The 16,777-nt window shown below is 41.3% G+C and overlaps 1 protein-coding gene across 7 annotated transcripts in view; it reads right to left on the reverse strand.

The window, feature by feature from the left end:
* Positions 1-967: 967 nt before the first annotated feature.
* Positions 968-16,777, reverse strand: part of ECHDC1 (ethylmalonyl-CoA decarboxylase 1) — a 38,994-nt gene continuing 23,184 nt past the window's right edge. For all 7 annotated transcript variants that reach the window (XM_040551283.1, XM_040551279.1, XM_040551280.1 and 4 more), the window contains one exon: positions 968-2,449. In XM_040551283.1, the coding sequence (XP_040407217.1) occupies positions 2,044-2,449 (406 nt within the window). In that variant the 3' untranslated portion in view covers positions 968-2,043. The remainder of the gene's footprint in view (positions 2,450-16,777) is intronic.

The raw sequence follows: 16,777 nt of genomic DNA on the forward strand, positions 1-16,777 counted from the left end.
TGTTCAGGTTCTAAGTAATACTCACACCCATTTTAAAAAACATAATCACAATGTTAGTAATGGCAAATTTATTCTTGTTGCTATAAAAGATCTAACTAGCTGCCATTGAAAGTACTTTTTTTTGACTAATAACAAAGTGATGTGCTACTGCTTCAAAAAGTTGAGTAGGAATTGGGTGAGCATGGAGTGAAACACGCTCTGAAAGTTCAGTGATGTTGGCAGTCTGGAATCCCTCATGAATCTTGATGAACTTCATGAAAAGCACATCAGCTTCATTACTAAACAGTTAAGTTTTGCCTTACTGTATTAAAACATCCTTACCTCCTAAGTCATGGGTTTGAAATCCAGCTGCACTGGACTAACAGTGAGCTGTTGGATAGAAAAAAAGGGTGGAGCACAAAACAGACCACTACCCTCTCCTACCTGTTCCCATTCCTGTCTCTAACTTGGAAGTAAACATTGAATGTTATTGTTGGGGAAGAGAGGTTTGAAACCTTTCAACAGTTTCAGTTGCAAAGGGAGAAAGGAGGGATCAACAGGACAGGGTAAGTTGCTTATCTTCTGTGAGGTGCCAGCTCAGAACACATCCCTTCCTTCAGCATTGCTTCAGGCTATACACACTCCCCACTGTGAAAGCCATATAATAAAATACCCAGCGGAGCATAGCATATGCTCAAAAGCTTTAGAATCTTAGCAGGCAATCCAAGCCTAATTCCCACTGTTAATCTGTCCCAAAATCCTCACCATCTCAAACTCAGTAATTCTGCCACACTGTAGATACCATAACATGGATTTCCCTGCAAGGAATCACCTCATTTTCCTAAGGGAGCTTGTACCACATACCTGTTAGTTATGCCTGGTCACAGCAAGAATGCACGTCAATGCAAAACATCCCAGTTTCCTCCTTAACATGCTCCCTTGGGGGGGACATGGGTCCCAGGCTCAGGTATTGACCCTGCTTGATTTAGAGATAAGTGCCTTTTAATCAACAATACAGGAAACTCTCAGTCATGGATATGTCTGTACATTTTTGCTACCAAATATATTTCATTTTAAATCAAGAATCATCTCCCAAAGCAGGGACTCAGTCTCAGTTTCTAATTTTTAAAGCAAATACTGTCCCCACTGAATTATCTGGTTATTCACACAGTCACTGGCATGGATATCAAGTTCCAAGTTGTCTGGTCTTTCACAGCCCAAATGTGCCCTGTGAGTAAATGTACTTTAAAAGGCAGACAAGTCCTTCCAGAATGCTGAAGTACTGAGACCATCCAGTCAACAAAATACCATCTGGGAGCATTACGCATCGTGGCTTTCTAAGATTTCAGCTTGATTTTAAGTGAAGAATCAGGTCAGCAGCTTTACACGTGCTCAGTATCAGATCCAGGCTGTGGGAATGTGCAGATATATATGTAAGATCTCTGGTTCCCAAAACAGTCAGTAGACACCTAAATGCATTTAAAGATTTGGATCCATGTCAGTGAACAAGGGCTACAAGCTCTTCAGTGAGCTAGAGCTGCTTCTATATAACAATCACCATTAAAAATGCCATATCACTTTCTCAGCAATTATACCCAGAACTGACTGAAGATGAAAACAGAAAAAAATATCATCTCACCAGTTACCATCCCTACAAAGTTGCTTTAAGACACTGGCCACATGTTTGGGAAGTCAGGTTTTACAGCTTTAGGTGCACCTGCTCTGTAAATAAATAAACCTCTCATCTCTCAAGCAAATCATTTCCATACCAGTTAGAAAAACAAAATTAACTCCAAAGAAAATAATCTTCAGCCTCATTCCAAAAGCATTATAGTTCTATTCTCAGCACAGTATTTACCTTTACATACTAATTTCACTAATCTCCATTCAGTGGGTGATTAGAACAGTAAATTTTCTGGCAATTTCTCTGCGGTTGCACACCAAATATGTCTGCCAGACACGAATGACAGGAATGTTAAGAACTGGCATTAAATGATTCAGTTTTAACACCTGTTTCAGTGAAAGCTTTGCAAAATATCAAGAACATTCCTTATGCATTGACCATCATTTATGTTTTGGCCTTCTAACCAGTGCCTGCAAATTGACAGGCCCACCCCACACAGTTCCAAAAACGTCCTTCTCTGTCCGTAAGGCATCTTCCAGAGGTAGCTCTCTTCCTGCTGTGACCACCTGTTTCACAGCCCGAATCACACTAGCCGGACCCTCTGTGTACTGACTCAGCCAGGCTCGAGCTTCTTCTAGAGATCTGCTTTCCTCTGAAGGCAGCAAGGTTTCCTCCGAAAGCCCGAGGCGCAGCGCTCTTTCGGGGTCCACCTTGAGGGCCCCGCTCAGCAGGCGGAGGGCAGCCCCGCTGCCAACGATTCGCACCAGCCTGGCAGCTCCTCCCCAGCCGGGAACCAGACCCATGTGCTTATGGACGAATCGAATTTCGCTGCCAGGCGTCATCAGCCTGCCAATGGAAAAAAACCACAACACATTCAGAGGTCAGACTTTAGCTTTCAGCTCTCTGGCGTTCACTTCTCCATTTCCTCCTCCCCGCTGCTTCCAAAGGATAATCACAGAATCATTAGGGTTGGAAAAGCCCTCCAAGATCATCTGGTCCAACCATCCCCCTACCACCAATGTCACCCACTAAACCATGTCCCTAAGCACCACGTTCAACCTTTAAATGCAACCTGACAGCATGATAATTAGAGCCGGAGCTATAATACCTTAATTTTTACATCATCCCGTGACTTCAGCTGCAGCTCTTGGCCCTTCTCAAAATGAGACCTGTAGACTGTCGCAAGTAAAGATGCTTAGTGCCCACACCGATCCCTGTAGTCAGTTCTAAAAAGTGTTTGAAAGCAGAATTGCAGAGATGGAAGGTACATTACACTTACAGTACTAGCACTGCCCCTTTAATTCATGCCTAAAGCAACAGAGTTTTGGCTAAACTACGGCACAAAGCTTACTTCTTGAGGGGATGGATCATGCTCTTCTTAGTACTGATATGCACTAGGGGAGTTCTGTCAGCACCGTGGTGCTTGATTATAGTTTTGTTGTTGTTGTTGCTCTATTTTAGAGTCTGCCTGAGTTTGATTTTCTAACTACTCGCTGCAGTAAGGGAAGTCAGGATGGATCTTCTATTTATGACTCCCAGCGTGTAACAGAATTGCTTTCTATCTATGCCTTACAGTGTGCAACAGAATTGCTCCTCTCCAGAAGACAGTCACTTTCCCGTTTTCAAAGATTTCACATCTTTGCTTCATTTCTGCAGTCTGTCACCTCCCCTGTTTAAGAACTCACCTTAGGGTTGATTAAGCTATCTCCCTGGAGGAGCTCTGCTCTGCTGCAGCGGGCTGTACTCTCAGTGTTCACATTGGCACATTAGGTTAGTGGAAAAAGCCTCCCAAAATAGAAACACACAGAGCAGATGTACAGAAGCAAACCAGTACTTGCTCTTTCTGAAGATGTTCTGTGGCGTGGTTAGCTGCTGCCGCTTCCAAGACAAGGGATGGAAATTCCACTTGTGAAGTAGATTAGCTTCCACCCGAGCACTAATTGGCTTTCTGAAGATAAATCATGTAATACTGAGATCTACACTCAAGTCTGTTTCCTAACAACGCAGTTTTCTGTAATAAAAATACCAAGGTGAACAGCTTTAAAAAGGGAAGGAAAAGGAAACGTTTAAAAATGCAACTACTACTGGGAACTCACAGTTCCCCTATCTGCTCAGTTATTGTTAATTGTAAGGTTTTTTGGTTGCTTTTTTCTTAACCAGAGCACTATCAGCATTCATGATGTAATATAAAGCGCCAGGGCTGAAGAGCTTACACTTTATCCCAGTCCCAACACAATGCACAAAGGCAACAGCTGACGTGCCAGATTGCATGAAAGCCATTTTGTAGAGATAGCGGAGGAAGGTTATGTGACAAAAGGAAGAGAACAGAGCATTGCAGGGGAGGAAAGGTTTTTAGCTAACATGAGCAAGTGCTTCCCAAATGCAGCAAATCCCAAGGAGTTCAGGTCTCTCCTCTTCAAAAGGAAGGTTTTGCAAGTATTCCAAAACTCCTTTATTGGCTCAGCTTTGCAATTTGCTGACACCCAATGTCCCACTGGGAAAACACGAATGAAAATATTATTTAGGATTTAATTCTGGCTGTGCTGAGCAACTTAAAGCATTAAAAAAGTGGTGATATGCAGCTAGTCACGTGATGCTAGACTATTTGTAGGCAGTCTCATGACACAGCCCCGATAGATCAGTGAGACAGTGTTGTATTTGTTGAATACAACAAACTGATTTCCCAGATTGTCCCAGGCACCTGTGTTCAGGCCTTAAGGACAGCCATTTCAGTGAACATCCTCTGGAAAGTGCAGGGATTCATCTGGGAAGTTCTCTCGACGTAGTTGGAGGTGCACGTGTGAGGTCAAATTTTACATTAGAAATACAGCCAAACCATCAGTACCAACATGAAAAAAAGCTGAAAGAATTTACTGTGTGGGAAAGGATATGTTACCCTGCTCAGTCATCACTTACTTCAGCGAAAATGGAACCAAACATGCAGAAAGAAAAATAAGTGGTTGACAGTGAAACCCGTACAGAGCCTTGTGAGCCTGCAACTTCCAGGATCTCATGGGAATTCCCCTCTCCCTAAAATGCACCTTTCAACAAGCTCCTCAGAGAATAAGTGGTGCTCAATAGAAGATGCAAAGGTAATCTCTGGCTGTCTTCAAACTCCAGAAAGATATCTGTTTTTTTTTTTTTTTCAGGCACGAATCCTCTCCTAAGTTATTCCACTTGTTACAGAAACCACCTATCACACTCTCCATTAGTTACCACTGCTCACATGCAGTCCCTAGGCTCAGGGAAGCAAAGGAGACCTGAGCTCATTCCAGGAGGCCTTAAATGCTGCTGCTGAACTAGCCTGGGACCAGCCTCAGGACATCACCAGCTGCAGCCCTGCATAAATATTTCCCCTTTTTTATTCTGTGAAAGGAATTGAGTCTATCTTCTGAGACATGACAAATTTGATCTACTATTAGATAAATTTATGTAAGAAAAGTACATCAAACACTGCTAAACACAAAGATGTAGACATCAAAAAGCTGAAAAGACAGAAGCACCATTCTATTCTTGAGCTGCTCGTAGCTTATTCATCTAGTACTGGCCTTGTCTGAGACAGGAGAGTAGATGAATACAAAACGAGCCTCTGATTTGACGCAGTGTGCCTGTGCTTGTCTTCCAGGTCAGGAGAATTAAAATCTGGGTCTCCTATAACCCAGGGGAAGGTCGTACCACAGGGCTCCTGGATACATGCCCTCCCTGTCCTAAGAAAAACACCAATCTGTTGCATGACACTACTGAAAGAAGGTTTATCAAACGTAATTCACACACAGTGTAACTGAAGACCTTACAAGCTGAGAAACAGCCTTCAGGATTGTGAAGGGCAGTGAAATCCTTACGTCTTAAAATGGAGAAGAAAGCTTAAGGTAACATAAGCACTGAAGTGCAGCAGAAGCCTTCTGTGAGAACACTGTAATTCCACGTTACAAACACTGCAACACCCCTAGGAAGAAAGCACAGCTACCATGGGAAGCATCCAATGTTGGGTTAGTCATCCGAAGCAAACAAGAGCTACAGCAAATGTTCCTGCCGTATATTTTAAAATGTTCTCAGATTCAGTAAATGTTACAAACCCTTCACCTTTGATGGAGGATTCCTTCGCTCTGACATTTCCTTGCGCCCACAAAGCGCTGACTGTCACATCACTTCACTGACAGTGCATCCGAAAAAAAACCTCGCCTGCCACTAACGACACAACCTAACAAACCCCATACTTAAACAGGCCTGCTGGCTTCCTCAAAGGCAGCACTCCTTGCGAGCAAATGTCAGTGCTTTCCGGTGCTAAAGTACCTTCCAGCTACTCAAAGCTGTTGCACATACAATGAAGGCTGAAAAGATAATGCAAACAAAAACGTGCTTTCTCAGTTTTTTGAATCTTCTTTTTATAGCACTCGTGTTACTGACCTGTTCCAACAGGTATCGTCAGTCCCTTGGGCAGAACAGAGATGATATTAAGGTCTGTGCTGGCCCTCGCTTCTTCATTTCCTACACTTCTTGGGTCTGAATTAAATTCTGACAAGGCAAGGGCACTAATGACAAATGCCATCTTCTATTTTATGCGTTTTAAAAACTCTTACCACTATGCTTCTGAAAGCCATGATGGAAAGAAGGATGCCTACAATATTAGGCATGTTGTCAACAACCTGGATTTTGTTGCCACCCCTCTTTGGCTCCCAGTGTCACGTAAGGACACAGCTCCTTACTTCCAGTCTTCTCCTGTGAGCTGGCATGAGTCGGACACATCACGGAGGGACGCAGCCAGTATCACACGGTGCTGTAGCACCTGGTTCTCAGCTATGGTTATTCTGGAGCAGGCAGCCAGAGCTGCAGGAGATGACTTTCATCTCTCTCACAGATACGTTGGCCTCCTGCAGCCTCCCACCGCTTGCTCTCAAACCAACAGCCAACACAAGTAATGGGCAAAGCTTATGCCTTTGGGTCGTGTAAGTTCTTTCATTAAATCTACTAACTTCCTCTGTGCATTTTGGCAACTTTATGTAATAACTCTATAACTTTTGGTAAATCTATAACCAACACAAAAAAAAAAAAGCAGTGTCAAAGGCCTTAGGATACAATTAAAAGGCATCCATAAGTTCAGCATGCTGTAGAGCAAGAGATATATACGATATAACAGCATATAATAGAATTAGACATTCAAATACAATTAGACATTTTTGCAAAAGGTCGATGCTAGACACCCAGACACATGAAAAGCAACAGTCATGGACAGCCACACAGGTATTTTGGCTGACTGTCATCACTCAGAGAAACCAGAAGCACACAATATTGATATCTAAGGCTTTCAGCCAACCATCCAAACCACACACACGTGTACTTTAAGCACAGCAAAAGAGAGACATTAAAGCAAGAATAAAATTACGAAGAAAATGGTAACAGAAAGAAGGTAATCAAGGGCCAAACATTTTTTCTAACCAGCAAACAACAGAAGAATAAAGTTCATGTACAATTCAGTCACAAACTTTTCCAATGTCTACATTTTCCTAATACACTCATCAATATGCCATCAGCTTAATTAACTCTTGTTAAATTAAGCAACAGCCGTGCTATGCTGACAGGTGGCTAAAACAGCTTTTTAAAATAAACACTGCTGGGGAGTGAAAGTTACAGACTTTGTTAGAGGTCATACCTTACATTATCTGTGCCTGGTGCTGATCATGCAAATGGAAATCGTTTTGCCAGGTGGGCATGAAACTTTGATGACCTTGCTTGCAAGTGACAAAAGCTCACCTGTAACTAGTTTAGGATTTTCCAACTGTGCTTGGTGAGTCCTACCAGGACAATCAGCAGTTGCGGCAGGTCTCAAATCCACACTGAGCAAGAAATCCCGTGTCTATTCCCTACATCTTCCCTGTTCTACTGCAGCTTCTCAACACTCAAAATACAATCCCTGCCCCATCACTTCACCTGCACGTTGCACTCCATCCTCTCACTCTACCTTCCTAACGCTTCTTCGTCACCCCAAGTGGCATGGGGGATCCCAGTACTGATGGTGGCTCCTTGCAGCAAGTGACTGTGGTGACTCAGGCTGCAGAGATAGTTACACAGGTAATATCCATAATCCAACTTCCCTTCTCCACTTGCTGATGCATGCAAAACCCACCAAAAAAAATAATTTAAAAAAAGAGTGCTACTCTTAAGCACAAAGTGCTGCTGAACACAAGCAATAGATAGGGTGGTTTTACTCAGCTAAGGTGTTATTTGTAACCGTAAGCGAAAACAAAGCAAAAGAGATTTGTGTCTGTTGAATTTATAGCATAAGAGTAAGAAATAAACTACCAGCTCCTTTATCTGCACAACAAAAGCCCTGATTTGCGAACAGAAGCCCTTTATTTCAGCTCGGTCCAGCACACCACATAAATAAAAATAATATCTTCTAGGCAGCACACTACATCTCTGGCTTTGCAAAGAAAATAGCTTTAAAGCAGACAAATGAAGAACATTAACCATTCAGATGAGGTAAAACAGGGCAGCAGGATGCAAGAGCATTTCCTTAAAAGAAAGAAGCCAATGTGTGTCTTTCATGGGAGGCAGAAGCACTGCCATAGGTCTCTAGAGCTCAGGACAAGCAATAGGACCCAAGTAGCTGGGATCTCCCATACCGTCCGTAATGGCACATAAAAACCGAGGTCAATCTGTGCCTGAGGAGATGCAAGTGTGTAAAAGGGCCTTCAGCCAACAGCAGGATGAAGCTCTTCCCATGGCTACAAAACGACCACACAAATCTACGATCAGCGGTTGCGGTACATGCTGGGAACACCTGCCCTGCCCCGAAAACCAAGTCCCGGTGGTCTCTGAAGAATCCTGCCCTTTGCTGCACACATCCAGCCCATCCTGGGGCTTTGGTTTTTTGGCTCGGGCAGAGCTGCCAAGGGGTCTTGTTGTAAGGAACAATTGCTTTGGCATTCAGGTGCAGCTGGCCTGAAGCCTGGGCAAGGGCCACTGCACCAGCATCAGGCACTGCCACCACTGCACCCTACCTTGAGTTGCTCCTGTAATGCCTTCTCCCCTTCTTCTTTGGCATGGGAGACAGCCCTGCAAGTCTTAACATGTATCGAGCGCTCAATCCTCCTCCAACATCTGCATTCCAGATCTTACAGTCAGAAAGATACACTAGATGCCATGTGCCTTCCCATTTAACACATCTGAACCCTGCCCTCCCCACCACGCACATACAGGTGGTTAAGCATGTAAGAAACTGCACAGCTTTCTTAGTGCTAAGAGAGCTCAGGTTCAAATTCTTGAGGACTTTTATATGCTCTGTGGTAATTTGCTGTAAAACTCATCTCTAGCTTCTCCAGCATCTTGTAACAGCAAAAGCTATTGCTGAATATAGCCCTGAAAACAAGACCTAAACGAACCACTGCCTTCACATCTTCACAAAGCCACGGAAAGCCTGAAATGAGAGTACTGTCTAAAGTTAATTGGTTCACGCCAATGGAGACCTAACCTGGAAACCTAAATATTAATACTTAATTGTATTACAGCATTGTGCTCTATTAGTGACAACTTGTCTTGTATAAATATTTAGTCTCTCAAAATATTCTTAGGACCGTAAATCTTATCAGAAAGGCTAGGAATATTTTCATCAGTATTTAATTGCAGCGTGTATGGGGTTTTATTTTTAATTAAAAAAAAATATATATAGTTTTAGCCTTGTTAGGTATTCTAACACACAAGCCTTCCATGGTTATTACAGAAACTCACCTTAAGACAACAAATGAATTAACCAGCCATTTTTTCAATCAAAAAGGCGTTTTGAAGCAGCAAGGTACTGTGTGGAGAACATTCTGCAGAAGAAATATGCAGTACTACACTAAAATAATTGAGGTAGTCAGCAAAGCTGCTGATGAGCAGTTTCCTGTCCTTACTTCAGTTTTTGTGACAGATGCTGTTAGAATTAGACCCTCAAGAATAAGACAGTCTCCTCCAAAAAAGCAAGTCGGGACTAATTAATCCATCTCTGCCTATGCAGTGCAGTGTCTCTTTTATCACTATACCACCAAATAACTACCCAGGCACTCTGTAAAGTGATTATCTAGATAAAACAGCTAAAGATTTTTCTGAAATTCAGCTATTTTACTACATTATCTATTACCAAAAAACCACGCACCGTAATTCTATGAAAATACTAACAAGTGGGTTCATCCTGAGTTAGTCATAATTTCACCTGTCTTTCAATCTCAATTGGATAGGCTTTAAAGGGCTCAAAAAGCCACGACTATATACTTAATCGACGACTCCCTGCTAATTATATTTAGCAGATTATCAAACTGTAGCAATGCAATGAATATCTGCCAGCCATAACTGCTCGGTGCTTTCCCAGCACAGCTTGCAGTACTAATTCCCCTGCTCCTCTCCCATACCTTCTGCCTCATGGAGAGGAGCCTCTCATGTTTCTGACCAGTGCACAGAAAGATTAAGACAATGAGGCATCACAGCAATTGCTGCTTCAGAGCCGTGGCATCATGAAGTGAGACTCCCAAAGCGAAAATACCGTAAAACTTACAAAATGAAGGAATTGTCCACGATAGTCCATGCAGACTGACATCATAAAAACAAACTGACAAATCTTTGCTCTTTCTGAAAATCCTTTAGTCACGAATATCCACTTGACGGACACCTAAATGGTAACCACTACAGAACATAAAAATAAAGAGAAAATGGTTTAAGAGAGTTTGGGGAAACTATGGCCCTTGTACATAGCTTAGATACAATCGCACAAAGCTGCTCCGCAATCCCAAATTTCACTAGGGTAAGAGAAGATCGTGTACATTAATCATCCCTCCTATTTATAAACTTTAATCTGTACTCTTTACTACAAGACTGCAATGGAAAGAAGTAGGTCCAGCCACTATTTTAATAAGCCCATTAGAAAGTCATCCGTCTCAAATCCTTTCAGTGATTTAAAAAAAAAACAAAACACGCATAATAAATAAATAAATAAACAAACTACCTTCTCTACTTGAGATTTAAATAAATTAAAATGATATCCAAGAACCAAAATTTAAAAATTCCCACCTAGTCTCCCAAGTACAGAGTGTTCTAGGCACCTTCTAAAACTCAGTGTCAAAGGAGTAGGCTTAATGCCAGCTTATGAAATCTCACCAACACAAGAGCTCACTTTCCCCTCAGCTCTTTTCAAACTGCGTTGCAGATTATATGGAATTTTATTTATAGTTACTGAATTATTTTGTAACACTCTCAGTGCATTCATTACGCCCCCCCTCTCCCCCAAAGTTTACTTAAAGTAGCCTAGGAGAAAATATTTCGCTTCTCCCCAGCATCTATTGCCTTTACCTTTCATTGCTGCCCTCCAGTCCGATTTTCCAGGAAAATCTGGAAACCCCAAAGAATTAGGGTCAAAACCTGGACTGAGAAAGAGCCTCCTAATGACAGATGTATTTTCTTGAGGAAGAGCTAACATTGCTCTGGGTCGGCTGGGAAATCCAAGCCACTTCCCAGAGGGGAGCAGATGGACCTAAACAATGAGATGCACATTTGAGGGGGAACCTTAAAATAACCATTTATAACCGTGACTATCATGTCTTCTAACATCAACCCAGAATCAAATAAAATGTGGAAAAAAGAACAAAAAAGTCATATTTTCACTTAAATCACAAAACATTTGGTAGATGCTAAAATCCTGAAAAGTGGAGTCGTGGATCAAAAAAAGGTGAGGCATGGTAATGAAAGAAGAGTTGGAGGTAACAAAAAATTCAGGCAGAGATGGAATACAGAGAAATCGAAGCAAAGACTGGTAAACAGACATAAGGTACTTTAGGAGGAATGCAGTCTCTCTACTGCCCAAACTTTGAGGCATTCAAAGGAAGGTGAGCTCCCAGAAGGCACAGAGTCAACTCAAAGAGACTGCAAGATTTCCAATTTCAAATGAAGTCACTCCAGGGAAGAAGCACAAAATAATACTGTTTACTAGAAAAAGATCCACCGGATAACAGGATTTAAATTCTAATAAGCAGATTACAGAAATCAGAAAAACCAGCACCTCCTCAGTAGCAATGCCTGCACACAGAAAAACTCTGAAAATGCCTATCAGCAGTAAAAACTTGTGTGTTAAAGCAGCAGAACACACTTTGCCTGACCTGGCAAGAACCAGACTAAAACTGGTCCAGAACGTGGCTGTGTAAGAACGACCAGAGCACTGAAGGAGGTTTATTTCTCAAGCACTTCCCTGATCAGAGGAGAACTGCTAAAAATAGGGCCAGAAAGACTGTTATGGAAGGAAAAAAACAGGGAAAGAAGTTGTTGCTAACACCTCGCAAGGGGAGCAGGGGGGCAGCCTCAGCCAAGAAAAGGTAGGAATGGCCCCCTAAAAGCCTCCTGAGGTGATGGTGCTCATCGTAACACTGAATGTGATCCATACTGATGGCTCTTCTAATCTCTTTCTGTACCAGGATCTCCCAGAAGTCAGCAAAGGATGAAGGCTCCTCGCCCAGCAGTTCTGGATTAGGGTTTTTTAATCTAATTCTTTATTTCAGGCTGACACTTCCTTGCCTGCGGCGTCACAGAAAAGAGAAAGAGAAAAGTGTGCTATAAAAAGTCACATTTCTTCTTAAAGGGATAAATTAAGCTGAATATTGGAAATTATAGCAAGACTTTTTTCTGTAGCAAGAATGAAAAATGGAATTAGATGACAGATCACAGGGCAGGAAATAGGTGCCCAAAAAAGCATGACTGATTAAAACCCCACAAGCACTATTAAGGGAAGTAAGACGATCCTTTTTTGTTTGTTTTTTCGTCATTTTTAAAAATAAATAATAATAAAAAAAAAAGCAAGAAGGAAAATGATTTGGCCTAACTGGCCCTTGCGCTCCATGGTGCCTGGTCTGCTTCCCTCCCTGCAGCTGTAGTGCAGGAACCCATGGAGGGCCGCTGCATTTTTCCGTCCTCGCCAAGTCCCGATGCCCTTCTCGCTAACACTCTTCCAACTCCCAGCTATGACTTTATTTCTGTTCCCTGCGTGCCAGTGGTCCCAGTCACAGACACGCCGCAACCTCCACTACCACACCGTTATTTTCAGAGCAGCTTCCAACCTGACATAGCACTTTGGTCTTACCCGTGAAGCAGGTATCAGCTACGCTTTACAGGCTGCTGAAGTCTAAACGCACAAGTGAGTGAAAGCCAAAATAAGGCTCACACAAAAATTACTCATGCTGGAAATCTAAAACGTTACATGAGCCTTCCCTCCCAAAAAAGGAACTGGAGCCATCTGGATTTCGTTCAAATAAACGCTTTCAACAACACATATGCCTTTTGGACTTGAGCAAAAATTTCCATTAGAAATGGAGATATTTTCCAGATTTTTCGATGAAAAATGACCATTCGCGGGTAACATTCTTTTGCAGCATATATACCTGTGCTAATAACCTGTTTCCCAAATCTTTATTTCTGTCATATATGTTTATCAAGACCAAAGAAAGCAGAACAAAATCCTCCTGGACCAAATTCAAGAGCCTCTTAAATCAGGAACATTTCAGTCATATTCTTTGCTCGTCTCCACCTGCTGACACAGAAAGGGGAGGGGAAGTTTTCCCAAAAACCTGACTCAGAGATTGGTACCTGAAATGTCAAATAGGCAGAGATCACTTTGCTCTGCTGAACTCAGCTGATTGGAAAGTAACAACATTTCTTAACATCAACCCTAAGAGTTGCAAGATCCAACCTGCTCTATTACTTTATGATGTGTTTGAGATATCACATTTCTGCAACCCACGGCTTTAAAGGATTTAAAAACTACCATAGCATCACACTAACACACCTTTGCAAGAACTAGGGTAACAAGACACACATCGAAATTCAACCATCTCTGTGTGCAGTGTTACTGATGCTGAATTTGCACATCCTACACAACAATTTCTGATTGCAGCAGAAAGATCATTTGAAATCACTGCTGATGAAATTATGACATGATGCCATTTTGTCGAGTTACCAGGTTAATGAACCCATACCATTTTTTTCCCCTTTTTAAAACAATTACATTGGCTGTTTCAAGTTTTCCAGATACATTTACATTGGTTATATGATTTCAGAACTCATCTCTCTCTCTTTTTTTTTTTTTTTTTTTTTTTTGGAGTGGGGAAGTGGTATCACAATGGCATATCTCAAAAAGGCTTAAATGGGATGGAGAATTTAACACTAAAATTCTACATTACAAACAGTAACTAGCTTCTTCACCTTTTCAATATAGCACATTACCTATACTGATGGGGAACTACAGACAGTTTCGGCTCACTACCTGGTGGTAAGTTCAAGACTAGCCAGACAAGGCACAGGCACACTTTCAGCAAGCTGTTGGAAAACCTCCACAAACATGCCTAAGCGTGTGACCATTTCTCTTGGCACCAGAAGTATAATTTCCCCTCGTATCTTTTTATTTCTGATTTTTCTGTCTCTCTAACACAGACAAATCCATACTAACTGAAATTACTGTTTTTTCCTCAGTCCATATATTTGCTTTTTGTTTATGAATGCATCAACACATAAAACAACTGGGGGATAACACCTAGTAACATACCATGGATACACCAGGAGTTCTTAAACATACAACAGTTTAAGTAAAATAGGAATTTATTTGATGTAAGTACTTACAATTTTATTTATTCTTAACTGCGACTGCTGAGTTACAACAGCAGCAACTCATTTCTTACTAACTACTAACTAGAAGATTGTATTCCCATCCCCTCCTGTTCTTCGTTATCCTCTCCCAGACACTGAATTCCTCCTATATATTGATTCTAGCCATTACTAGCCTGCTGAAAATCACATAAACTCACTAGAGGAACAACAAATGTCCAGCCTTTCTGTTGCTTTTAGGTTTGATAATTGATTCATACCAGCATTTTCACTGGTGCTTTGCAAACCAGTAAGCAGTGAGCTGGGAATGGCAGCAGGAACATCGTCATCCAACATTAAGGTGAGCTGTTCAGCCAGTTTGCCCTTCCCATGAAATCACAGCTCAGTATAACCCCACCTCAGAATCAGCAGACTTGAACATGTAAGTCCTTCTCGGACTTTACATTAACCAACTTGTGGAGCAATCTGATATTAAAAATAATTATTTTGGTAGTGAAGATCTGCAATTGAGTGTCAAATCCAAATACCTGGAGGCAGTTTATCTAAACTGGGGCTGAGTCACTTCACAGATGCAATCATAACAGCTGATTTCCGTGCATTTCTACTCTTCCTAAACTAATTCTCCGTGAACCTCGAATGCTTCCCTACAGTTGAATGACAGCCTGGTGTCTCAGCAGGAGTCAGCATGGATCCAGCTCTGCATTCCCTAAAATCTGTCTTATCTAGATTTTCCATTGTCTGGGCTATCTCTATTATTACTGCACAGCAGAGAATCGGCTGCATACAGGGTTATTCAAGAGAAAGGACATAAGGTTGCATGGTAGAAGTGGTCAAAAAGGTAGATACATGCTGATGACAAAACACTCAGTCTTCTACAATAAGATAATTTGTTTTCCCAATGGGGAAAAAAAAAGGATGAAGTAAATCCCTACCAACAACAACAACAAAAACAGCCTCAAAAAGAAAACTTCAACTCAAATTCATGTTCTGTTGCTGTTATTTACATTTCCAGTAAAACCAAACGGTAGTAAATCTGAACTGTAGACCGTATGCAAAAAAATCCTTTGTGTGGAAGACTGTAAACACGTGAACTTCAAAAGCCAATAAAAACTGGTAATAAAGAAAAAGCAATACTAGTCCATAAACATAATTCCAAAAATATAGGTTCTCAAGTCCATTTCTAGCAGTGCTGTGATTGCTTAACCAGACGTCAAGTCACACAGCTAGGTCACATGGCCTCCTTAGAGGCAGGAGACGTGAAACTTTTAAAACCATAATCCATCTCTCTGAAAATTCGTCAGAAAATTGTACTAACAAAGCTCCCAGGGCTCTAAAATGGAAACTGATGCATGACTGCAATGAAATTCTAAAATTACCAACTGATTTGAAGGTTTTATGTGTAGATACACACACACACGTTCCCTCTCATTCATATATATATATATATATATATGTACATATATATATGAGAGGGGAAGTTAATACAGTTAAACGAGTGATTTGTGGCATACAGCAAGCACCTGAAGTTGTCAGAACCCATTCTTAGACCTAGCTACCGATTCTGTCCCTGACAATGTGCAGCGACGTTATGGAGTCACTTCTGATGAAAAGTGCTTTGTCAGCCTGGACTTCGCAAGAACTCGTGAATATGTGAATTCCATCCCATAACATTCATATCATGCTCTGCACAGAGAAAAGAGCTGCTATGTACTGAGGTCCTCTTTTTTTCAAATGGCAACATCCTGTATACCTAAAAGCTCCTTCTGATAAAAATGAAAGCTGAAATCCTTGCATACAGCAAAATATTTACAAAGAAGCTACTGTGTTGTGCTCTGACATTCTGAAGCCAATTCTTGGAAAAGCTTACTGTAGAATATTAACATTTCTAAAGCCTTTTTCTTCTCTCTCTCTTTTTTTTTTTTTTTTTTAAGGGAGCAACAAATGAATTGTAACCTAATAAAAGGATGACTGTCTACAACCAAGAAGTCAGTCACAGTGGGCCTACATCTATGTAGCACTTGTACTTTCTTCTGCTCCTGTCATTTTGTCTGTTACATTTAATGCACTAAGCGTATGCCTGTAAAGTATATAAACAAGTCCTCACAAACACAAACAGCAAAAGTATCTCTTTGTTTGACGGAACACATCTATCACCTTAAAATAATAAGAAGCACGCCTACATGTTTCACAAAAATGCAGAAAACATTTAATTCAAATGCAGCTAGGCCAATCTGATATCAATGCAGTACTACTAGGATAAGCTGCCTCCCGTTAAAAACTTCATTCTGCCATTAGAGACAGAGCAGAAGACTGCTCAGAACGCAAATGCTTCTTTAAATCAATGGTGCTTTTTACAAGATAAGATACTACTCGGCACAAACAAGAGTAATGAAATTGGCCCTTTGTAATTTAACTATGAAACATCAGTGCCACCTGAAGAAATTATAGTTGATTTATTTTCTAAAAAAGAAAATAATACTTCTGCCTCTACTGATGAGCCCATTTTGAGGTCAATATTATGAGAAGGGTGTAGCTTTCTATCTTGGTACTCTTGCCCTC

Source organism: Cygnus olor, chromosome 3 (assembly GCF_009769625.2).
Source record: "Cygnus olor isolate bCygOlo1 chromosome 3, bCygOlo1.pri.v2, whole genome shotgun sequence".
NCBI lineage: Eukaryota > Metazoa > Chordata > Aves > Anseriformes > Anatidae > Cygnus > Cygnus olor.